Source organism: Lynx rufus, unplaced genomic scaffold, assembly GCF_022079265.1.
Source record: "Lynx rufus isolate CCGP_SWC_20201006 ecotype Redwood Valley unplaced genomic scaffold, mLynRuf1.p SCAF_9, whole genome shotgun sequence".
Lineage (NCBI taxonomy): Eukaryota > Metazoa > Chordata > Mammalia > Carnivora > Felidae > Lynx > Lynx rufus.
The window spans coordinates 100,714,380-100,725,100 of NW_025814897.1; the positions used below are offsets into that span (position 1 = coordinate 100,714,380).

Genomic DNA, 10,721 nt, shown 5'->3' on the forward strand with positions numbered 1-10,721 from the left:
ATATTTAACTTTGTATGTATGCAATGAACTGCTGGAAGCCCCAAAGATGGAACCCCTTTAGGCAGCTTGTCTCTTCTGATATATCTTCGGATATATCTTAAAGTTCAGAATCTGGTTTTCTGGAAATATGAAAAGTCTGAGGGGTGAGTCCTGGTACTGATGCTGGGGGACCCTCCAGTCTAACTCCAGGTTGAAAACTCAGGAAATCTGAAATTCCTCTACTTCCAGTTCATTCAGTCCACCCAAATCAAAATTCATCAATTTGCAAGCATATTTCATTCAGCTTATGGTCTTTGCTGAGTGCTACCTGCCTTTTTATGTTTTCTCTTATTTTCTCTCTTCTACATTTTTATTCTCCCTCTGATTTTGAGTACAAATTGGCTTGCTTAGAAGCAGAAAGAATAAAATAATCTCCTTTCCTCACAAATGATGGTCTACAAATGTACACATTATAATGGAGCACATTTCAAATAATTCTGCCAAAAAAAGTTGTACACAATACATGCAAAATTGGTTGTGGATCATATCTGAAAGGCCCAATGGATAATTCATTTTCCTCAAGTGAGAAAGAATGTCTTATATTCCACACAGACTCAGATAATCAAGAACTAACAATGAACAAAACAGCTGGTCTAATCTACTCATTACTTTAATAATCATATAACCTTTAACACATGATAATTCACCCTGATTATTAAAAAGATGGTCTACTGTCAAATGCCAGATAAAGTTTTCAATAACAAGAATTCAGGAACTCAGGAATCTGGAAAGACTATAACCTTTCCAATAGAAACATGGGTTGGAACATGATTTTCCCAAGATGACTGGGCAAAATCAAATATCATTTTTAGATTTTTAGTATAGAATTATTTCTACTATACCATGATTCTGCCTAAAATCTTTATGTTGGCATTCTAAATTGAGCTATGGTTAGCAATAATCAATTCTAAACAGTTTTGGAAAGTAGGAAAAATATCTATGTAGTGCCCATGTACTTAAATTTGTACTACCCATTTTTCTCCCCAATAACCTAGGTTGTAGTAAATGTCCACTCAGTTTGTGTGTGTGTGTGTGTGTGTGTGTGTGTGTGTGTGTGTGTGTATTTTCAAACAATATGTCGCTCTTATTGTACTTTCTTGGGTGGGAAGAATTTAATGTATTGATCTCAGTTGGTTTCTTACATGTTTAAAATTCAGCTAAAATAAATTTTATAAACATTTTATTTTATTATTAAAAAATTTTTATGTTTATTTTTGAGAGAGAGAGAGCCGGTGGGGGGGAGGGCAGAGAGAGAAGGAGACACAGAATCCGAAACAGGCTCTAGGCTCCGAGCTGTCAGCACAAAGCCCCGTGAGTGGCTCGAACCTATGAACCTGAGCCACAGTTAGACACTCAACCGACTGAGCCACCCAGGCGCCTCTTATAAACATTTTAAAGGGCACATATGCTATGTCTGGTTCTTTCATTGCTTCAGGTGACTTATTTTTTCAGTATTTGGAGCTCATAGTGAAGTAACTCAGAAAAGCAGTTATCTAAATGTCAGGTTATCAATTTATGCTCCACGTACTAGGTATTACATTGTAAGTAAGCTATTAGAGATGAGATTGTTTTCATGGTGAATCTCAGAAGGCCAAAAAGAATTCAAGAAAAAAAAAAGAAATGACATATAATGTCAAAAAATGCAGTCCTTGTGAATTTCTAGAGAAAGCTTCTTTCTTGTTTGGTAGATCATGTCACAGATATGCCCACTCACATGTACCTCCTAGGTAGAAAACTGGTCTCCTCATTGTAGTTGATGCAAGGAACTTGTGGGTGGAGATTCTAAACTCTCATTTTCTAGAAAGTCACCCTGTGTGAGACCCTTTGGGGCAAACATTGTTGAGTCAACAATGTTATGTCAACACTTAGTTTGTTGACATACAGCTTGTGATCCTCTCAAATTCATTTTGGCCATTTTGTTTGCAGCCTCTGAGGCCTGAGTTCAATGCCTTCAGAAGAACGTATGGAAAATAGAAACAATGTGACAGAGTTTGTCCTCCTGGGGCTCACACAGGACTCTGAGGGGCAAAAAGTTCTCTTTGTCCCATTCTTACTCATCTATATTGTGACAATAGTGGGCAATCTGCTTATCATGGTGACCATCATGGCCAGTCCGTCACTGGGTTCTCCCATGTACTTTTTCCTGGCTTATTTATCATTTATAGATGCTATCTATTCTACTGTCATTGCTCCCAAGATGATTGTAGACTTGCTCTATGAGAAGAAGACTATTTCCTTCCAGGCTTGCATGACTCAAGTCTTTCTGGATCACTTATTTGCTGGTGCTGAAGTCATTCTTCTGGTGGTGATGGCCTATGACCGATATGTAGCCATCTGTAAACCACTTCATTATCTAATCATCATGAATAGGAGGGTATGTGTTCTTATGCTGGTGGTGGCCTGGACTGGAGGCTTTCTGCACTCGTCGGTTCAATTCTTCTTTATTTATCAGCTCCCATTCTGTGGCCCCAATGTCATTGACAACTTCTTGTGTGATATGTATCCCTTATTGAAACTTGCTTGCACCAATACCTCCCTCATTGGGATTTCTATGATAGCTAATGGAGGAGCCATTTGCACTGTCATCTTCTTCATTCTCCTAGTTTCCTATGCAGTCATATTACGCTCTCTCAAGACTCATGGTTTGGAAGAGAAACGCAAAGCCTTCTACACCTGTGCATCCCATATAACTGTGGTCATTTTATTCTTTGTTCCCTGTATCTTCCTGTATGCAAGGGCTAATTCTACCTTTCCTATTGATAAATTCATGACTGTGGTTTTAACATTCATAACCCCCATGCTGAACCCTTTAATCTATACCCTGAGAAATAAAGAAATAAAAAATGCCATGAGGAAGCTTTGGAGTAAAAATCTGACCTTTGCTGGAGGAAGGTTGTACTGCTCGTGCAGAACATGATATTCATTCTTTCACAGAATCAAGGACTCCTTTCACTATCAGTGATTACATTTTAAAAATCATCTCCTTTGCATTATTTAGCCTATTTATTCTGAAACAGGTCTATAAATTAATCTTTATCTAAATGGGGTATGTTATATCCCTTAGAGAGCAAGAGAATTGTGTCAATTTAATCCCTGATATATGTAATCAAACTGTGTTAAGATTCTTTAGTGGGAAACAATTTTTGGTTTTATTTCAAGTTCTTGTTTGTGGGGTATGGCACCTCCATGGTATGTAAAAATATTATCTAGTAGAAAATTAAAAATTAAAAATTCATCTTGTTAAAAAATAAAACCTAACAGCTTCACCTAACAGCAAAAATAAATATCCTGGTCAAATTAATTAATTTCACAGCACATGTTCACAGCTGAGGATAGACCCATAAGTAGTGAACTTTGTTAGGTTTATACTGTGGTGGTAGCATATGGTTGATTTTGTATATTCTAATTAAGTTTTGGACAGAAAAATTAAATTGTTCAACCCATTCTGTACATCAAGATCAAATGGCTTCTTCCAGTAGTTACAATATATGTATAAGTGACTCGACTCATATTACGATAGAGCCTCAAATGTTGCCTACATTAAATTATACTCTCTGGGTACCTTTTTAAAAAATTGGCAATAAATGTAAAACATTTTGGGACTAGATTGTTTTGTTTACATATGAATGACTTTCTGATTCTCTGTAAACTTTGTGTTCTTGACTTAAGTGGTAAATCAAAGGTGTCTTCTCTGTTTACAATTGCTCTGTAGAAGTTTTGGAGGTCTATTACTGTAATACAAAGACCATTTTTTAAGGTTCTGGCATTACGCATTACCTTGTTGAGAAGTCAACTCACAACACAGATTGGATATGATATTGGTATTGTTTTTGCCCTCATCCTTCTTTCAGTTTGTAATTCGATCTGGTTAGTGTACTTAGCAATATTAACCCTCCCATTTCTTTTATATGTATTGAATAAATGCCAGCCATGAAGGTTCATTTATTATTCAATGAAGTAAATAAAAATTAATCTAGATCTCTTCTTCAGAAAGAAATTCAACACAGTGGATTAAATAGGAAAAATTTATCAGAACTGTAGGAGATGACACCGGGGTCCTGGCATGAACTAAGTTGGGATCAAGGTCTCACCACCTCTGCTGTGGTGCAGAGGTGCAGAAACCGGACTCAGGATGAATGTTCTGTGCATATGCTTCTCAAAGTCCTTCCCTGTCCTGATTTGATAAATATAACTTTCAAAAAAATTTAAAGTTTTGCTTCTTACATTTATATCTCTAACCTATATAGGATATAAATTTTCAGGTATGGTGCGAGGTGGGAATATACTTTCCTTTTTATAGTAGATTAACTTCTTCCAGCACATTTATTGAATAACCATTGCATTTCCCACTACCCTGCAACACCTCCACTTTCATATAGAAAATATCTATATATCTATTCTTCTATTTCTTAGCTTTCCAAAGTGTTCAATTTGTTGATCCATGAACAATAATACAGTGTCTAAATTACTGCAATGTTTCACATAGTATCGAAGTCTAAAAGATCGCCCCCAAATACCAGCAATCACTTTATCATTTCGGATGGTTTTGGTGGGTCAGAAATTTGGGAGTGGTTCACAGCGGTATTTCTGGGTCAGGGCCTCTCATGAGGTTGCAGGCAGAAATTGGCTGAGCCTGAGGTCATTCTGAAAAGCTTCTTCACTTACATGCCTTGTACTAGGCTTGCAAGTCTTGAACAGTGAGGGCGGGAATAACTCGTACTCCTTGAGATCATAAGGGTGGGGCCCTAATCTGATGCAACTGGTATCCTAATAAGGAGAGGAAGGGACATTGGAGTTCTCTCTCTCTCTCGTGTGCACAGAAGAAAGGCCATGTGAGGACAGTGTGAGAAGGTGGCCCATCTGCAAGCCCGGAAAAGAGGCCTCACCGGAAGCCAACCGTGTTGCCACCTTGATATCGGACTTCCAGCCTCCAGAACTGTGGGAATATCAAGGTCTGTTTAAGCCTCCCAGTCTGCAGGATTTTGCTATGACAGCCCAAGCAGACTAATATGATGATGGCGGTGGTGATGATGATGATGATGATGATGATAAATAATCTAGATTTGGTGAATAAAGTCCTGAACTGAATCACCAAAATTCAGTTCAGGAAGATAATAGCTTCTCATCGAATCTTGAGATGAGAATAATTTCCTAAGCCAGAACTTCTTGAATGAAGGAATCATCACATATCCTTGAATAAATACCCTGTGATATCACCAGAGATAGGGGGTGTATATCTTCATCCTAACCTTTCTCTAAGGCATCTGACATCATTTGGCAGGGTAACTATGCTCTGAAAAGAGAGAAATAAACGTTTCTGGAGATGCCATAAATATGTTGCAAACTAATGCTCATTCCTGGGTGGCAGAATGCCACTGTGGGCCAGTGGTCAGAAAGCAGACCGAAGGCGAAAGAATATTGGCCCAAAGAGATCACAGTGGGCCAGTTCTGCGGAGAAAGTTAGACTACTTATATTCTAAGGAATACATTTCCATTTTGGGTCCCTGATCTCTGGTGTTTAGTTTCATGGAATGATAGGCTGAGTAGAAGTATTTAGAACTAATCTTCCTTTTCAAAACAGTAAGTAAAAAAAATTACCATATCCTTGGGCTACCAAAGAGATTTGATTTATTCAGGGAGTGAGTCTTACCACATTCCCACTGAATTTACTAGTTCGGCTTGGAAAAAAATGGAGAGACAGGGTAACTGTGTGGAAAATGGAATCTTAAAATAAATCTGAAATAAATTAGGCAAGCAAAACAATGTCTTTTGTTTGAATTATCCTTTAGCAAGTGAAAATATCAGCTATTCCATGCGGGAAAAAGATAAGTAGGTTGGGATATAAGAAACCTAAATTTGTACCCTTAATTTGTCACCATCAGACTTAAATTTTTTCCTCATCACCATCTGAATGTGTAATTTCAGGAATGTTTCTTTCCTTCCCTGGGCCTCAGTTTCTTCATATGAAAAATAAAAAGAATGAATTAGATACTCTTCAATAATTCATTCAATTCCCAATGTCTATGATTAATGATTGATTAACCAAATTCTGGCCTCCATGTACTTGACTTTTTGGGAAACTCCCATAGTAGACTATCAAACCCAAGACTAGTATTCTTCTTACAGTCAAAAATGGTACAACACTTTTTGGGACTTTTGATTTTGGAGAGCTCGTAAATCAGGCAGATAACGCTGTGGAACTGAAATAGCAGAAACTGACTTTTGGTTCTACTGCTTACTAGTTACACCATCCTGGAAAAATGAAAGAAATTATTCTAAATGTTAGGTTTTCCATCTATAAGTTCGGAGTAATGTACTCATCTTCTAGGGTTATTTTGAAATTAAATATGAGAGAGGATTGTAAACAGTAAATGCTTGATGTATGATACTACCTTTTAATAGCAAATTTAGGTCAAATTAGAAATGGACAGAGACCATAATATGTTATTAACTGACCAGACAAAATATATAAGTAATGATAATTCTAAATTCTCCAAAGAGAGGAGATGGACAATTCTCAGAGGAAGAAGTTGACGTATTTCAAATTCTCAAGTGTGTTTTGAATCTATTTGTTAAGGTCTCCACAACCTAGGATGAGAAACAGTCTCTTCTTAAAGCCTTTGTTGAAAGATGAATATTAAAGAAGATTCATGCTAAGTACCTTGGTAAGATTTTACATGGGAGGTAATGTGGGGCCAAGGTCAAGATCAAGACTTGAGGCCAGACAGACTTGAATTATATCTTTAGGTCTGTCCCTCACTAACTATATATCCTGAAACACAAGGTTTTCCTTCTCCATGTCTCAATTTTCCTATCTGTAAAATAGAAGGAAGAACCTTTCAACTACATATCGCTCTTTCTAAAAAATATTCAGTGAGGTATTTTACATTTTTTTTTGCATAATGTATGGCATATGTGAAACAGTCAATACTAATTTTTGATCATTACTTGTAATAATAATGGTTAACTTTCACGCAGAACTTTATAATTACCAAATAATTCACACTCTTAAGAGGAAAGTAAGCTTAATTCTTTAGTCCTTAATTATCTCAGAACTGTAATATTTCTGCCACCACAAAAATAAAAAAGGAGGTGAGAAAGAGCTATTGGAACATTCAAAATGGTACTAAAATTTATTTAAAAAGTCTTTTCTAAAAGTAGAGTAACATATAATCATGCTAAAAAAATATAAAATACAGAGAGGTGAAAAATGAAAAAAATGTTAGTTTCAGCATTACAAAAAACCTATAAAATAATACTGTTTTTGCTTTGTTTACTTTCTGTATTTTTCATGCATAATTTTTCATAGTTATCCCTATACTTTTCCAGCACAAGCATAACATTTAACAATATAGTAACTGAGACTTTTTCTATGAATTAAAAGATTTTGGAGAAATGTTTCTTTAATTTCTGAAAGCAAAAAGGGGTGCCTTATTTAAATGCACTGAAATGACTTTTAGCTTTTATTAATTGATTGTGTAGCAGACCTTTCCTTTCTTGACTCGTATGTAGCTTGGCTCTTAATGAGGGAGAACACTGCTGGGAGGGACACCCTTGGTTGTTTCCTATGTGTTATTATACAGGAGAGGCTAGTGAAAACATCATGGCTATTGGTTGAAGATGTCGTTTCTGGTATCACATTTGAAAGCAATCAAAGCAAAGGCTTTCTCTCTGAGAGTTGAGATGATCGTATTTGATAAAGTGTAGCAGATAACTGGAGCCTCACTGCTTCCAAATTTTTAATCTCTCTCTTTTTTAAATGTTTATTTATTTATTTTGAGGTGGGGGAGTGGCAGAGAGGGAGGGAGAGCAAGAATCCTGAGCAGACTCCGCACTGTCAGTGCAGAGCCCCATGTGGGGCTTGAACCCACAGTGAGATCATGACCTGAGCTGAATTCAAGATTCAGATGCTTAACTGACTGAGCCACCCAGGCACCCCTTTAATCTCTTTATGCAAGAAATAGTCCCTTGCTTCCTGAAGTGATGGGAAACTGAGGTGGTTCTTTCAAGAGTAAGCATTTGGAATTCTATTCCCTACTTTAAGTATTCACTTAATCTTCAGAGCAAAATGTTAAAGCGCCTAACTCAGTGTACTAGTCACGAGGTGTGATCCAATGCTCCATCTTCCTGGGCATTCACACTTGGTTATGGGGCACGTCACACACTTTGAAGTGCGTATCTCTGATACTTTTAACATTTTCCCTCTTTTTCCTTAGAATATTGACTGTCCATATCATAGATGAGGAGTTCTTTCAGAGAAGGCCCCTGTCTGCATCTCTCTTTGTAGCCCCTTCCAGCCCCTTTGCACATATTAGGGGCTGGATATATATATAGTTACTGAATTAACATGTAAATCAGTGAAAGTTTGGACAGTAAACCAATGAATTAATGGATGAATGAATGAATCATGGGTTCTGAGAAATAAGGGACTGATTTTCATAAAACTAAAAAATGGATTTGATCTAGTTGTGACAATACCACAACTATATCTTATTTGATAGCTTCTCTATTAATTCTCTACAATTTTTAGATGATATAATTACAAAGGTAAGCCAAAGACCCAAACAACCATGTTTGCAAAAGATAAAACATTGGAGTTTTTAAAGACTGGATTCTCTGTCTTTGGCTCACACAGACTTAAACAGAAAAAAATTGCTTCCTTTTCTCATCTATAGTGATAACACCTGTTAATAGGCCTATCTTTTTCTTTTTTTTTTTTTTTAATGTTTATTGATTTCTGAGAGAGAGAGAGAGCGCCAGCAGGGGAGATGCGGGGGCGAGGGGGGGGGGAGACACAGAATCCGAAGTAGGCTCCAGGCTCTGAGCTGTCAGCACAGAGCCGGACGTGGGGCTTGAACCCACAAGCTGTGAGATCATGACTTGAGCCGAAGTCTGACGCTCAACCGACTGAGCCACCCAGGTGCCCCTAGGCCTTTATTTTTCAATCTGGGGGCTGAAAAAAAGGAGCCTGGTTAGGCTCCTACAGTATAGGCATCCTAGTTTTCATATTTTCACCTGCAGCATTGATGCACATTCCTTGGCCTTCTTGGTAGCTATGCCTCTACTACATTATTCTCACTAGTCCTTTTTCAGAAGGCACTGAAGCAGTGCTTTCTGGGATTTTAAGGGGAGAAATATTTGCTTGAGTATACACCATTACAGGTTAAAATATCACTCTAGGGAAATGAAATCTGGAGACATGAAAAAGGAATGGAGAGTAGTGGATAGATAGAGATCTTTTTTATTTTGTGGGGCAGGGAGGATGCTGAGCAAAAAGGTAGGAAAAATGAATTTGAAGGGGAGAGTATCAGTGAATAACACTTGCAAGAAATCTATTTCTGTTGAAATATTATTTTTGACATTCATTTTAAAACTATAATCATGTGTAACAAACACTGTCTTTATCCGCTGAAGGCCAAGACTAACTAATAAATCTACTGTGGAGTGCATGTGTGAAATAGCTTACAAGCAATCACTTTGGTAAAGAAGAGAAAAGGACTCGTGCTAGGTGGTTAAAAACCATACAGATAAATGACTGACAACCACTCTTATTCTTTTTGAGTAATTCATTGCTTTAGGTGTTATAGATATGGCCTCATAGAAAGAACACTATAATATTAATAGTTGTAGTCCAGCATCATCCTTTGTATCTCCTTTATGCCAGTTACTGGGATAGTAGCTGTTCTGCTCTCACAGATATCCTTTGAGCCAAGTGTGTTCATTTTACAGTAAATAGTGAAGAGTTTCAGGGGTTAAATGCATTTTATGGAATTACCTTTGCTTGTTTATTTCAGCGTCACAACCCTTTGACTTACATTGAACAGCTTCCTTGCCCTTTCTACATCTTAAATATTTCATCTGTTAAATGAGGATGATAGCAGTGTCTGACTTCATTGTTGAATTAATGATTAAATGTGTCTGGTACTTGATAAACAGTCAGGAAATCATTGACTGTGTTAGTAGTGGCTTCTAGACATGAAATTGTCTCAGTAAATGACAACACTGTCTTTAGATGTTGTTGTCCAAAAATTTTTGGAGTAATTTTTACTCTTTTCTCTCTTTACGTCTATGTTAAGGCCATCCACAAATTCTATTGTATCTACCTTCATAATATATTCACCTCTACTATTACCATACTGGTCCAAACCATCATTGCTTTTTAGCTGGATGGTTGTAATAACCTCCCAACAAGTCTTCTCTTGTTCTTCTCTGACCCATTCTGAGTCAGAATAATCCTCTTACAATGATCTGCAAGGCCATACAAGATCTGTCATCAGCCAGTCTTCATTCCTATCCTGTTACACTACCTCCTTTGATCAACAGTATCAACCATGCTCCCTCCTCAGGGACTTTTCACTTGCTGGTCTCTCTATATGGAAACTTCTCTCCTTGAGTATCATTGCAGGTCCTTCCCCATTCGTTCAAGTTTGGCTTATGCAATCCCTTCCGAAAGAAGCCTTCTCTGACTGCCTTGGAGAAAATCATATACAGGGACCATGTATCATTTACCCTGCTTTATTTTTCTCATAGCAATTATTGTAACTTGACATAATGTATAGTTCTTTTTTTTATTTGCTATTTTCTCTCTCTACTTACTAGAATATAAGCTTCACGAAACAGGAAATTTTATCTTTTATTTTTACTGTTAAAGCTTCACTTCCGAGAGTGTTAGTATTTTGAAA

General features: G+C 37.0%; 1 protein-coding gene across 1 annotated transcript; it reads left to right on the forward strand.

Moving 5' to 3' along the window:
• Positions 1-1,993: 1,993 nt before the first annotated feature.
• LOC124505435 (olfactory receptor 4A15-like) lies at positions 1,994-2,956 on the forward strand. Its single transcript, XM_047071384.1, has one exon. It carries the CDS (start codon positions 2,003-2,005, stop codon positions 2,954-2,956), a length of 954 nt encoding a protein of 317 aa, XP_046927340.1. The 5' UTR covers positions 1,994-2,002.
• Positions 2,957-10,721: the final 7,765 nt, after the last annotated feature.

Coding starts and splice junctions, on each gene's coding strand:
- LOC124505435 (XM_047071384.1), top strand. CDS start 2,003: ATGGAAAATAGAAACAATGTGACAGAGTTTGTCCTCCTGGGGCTCACA.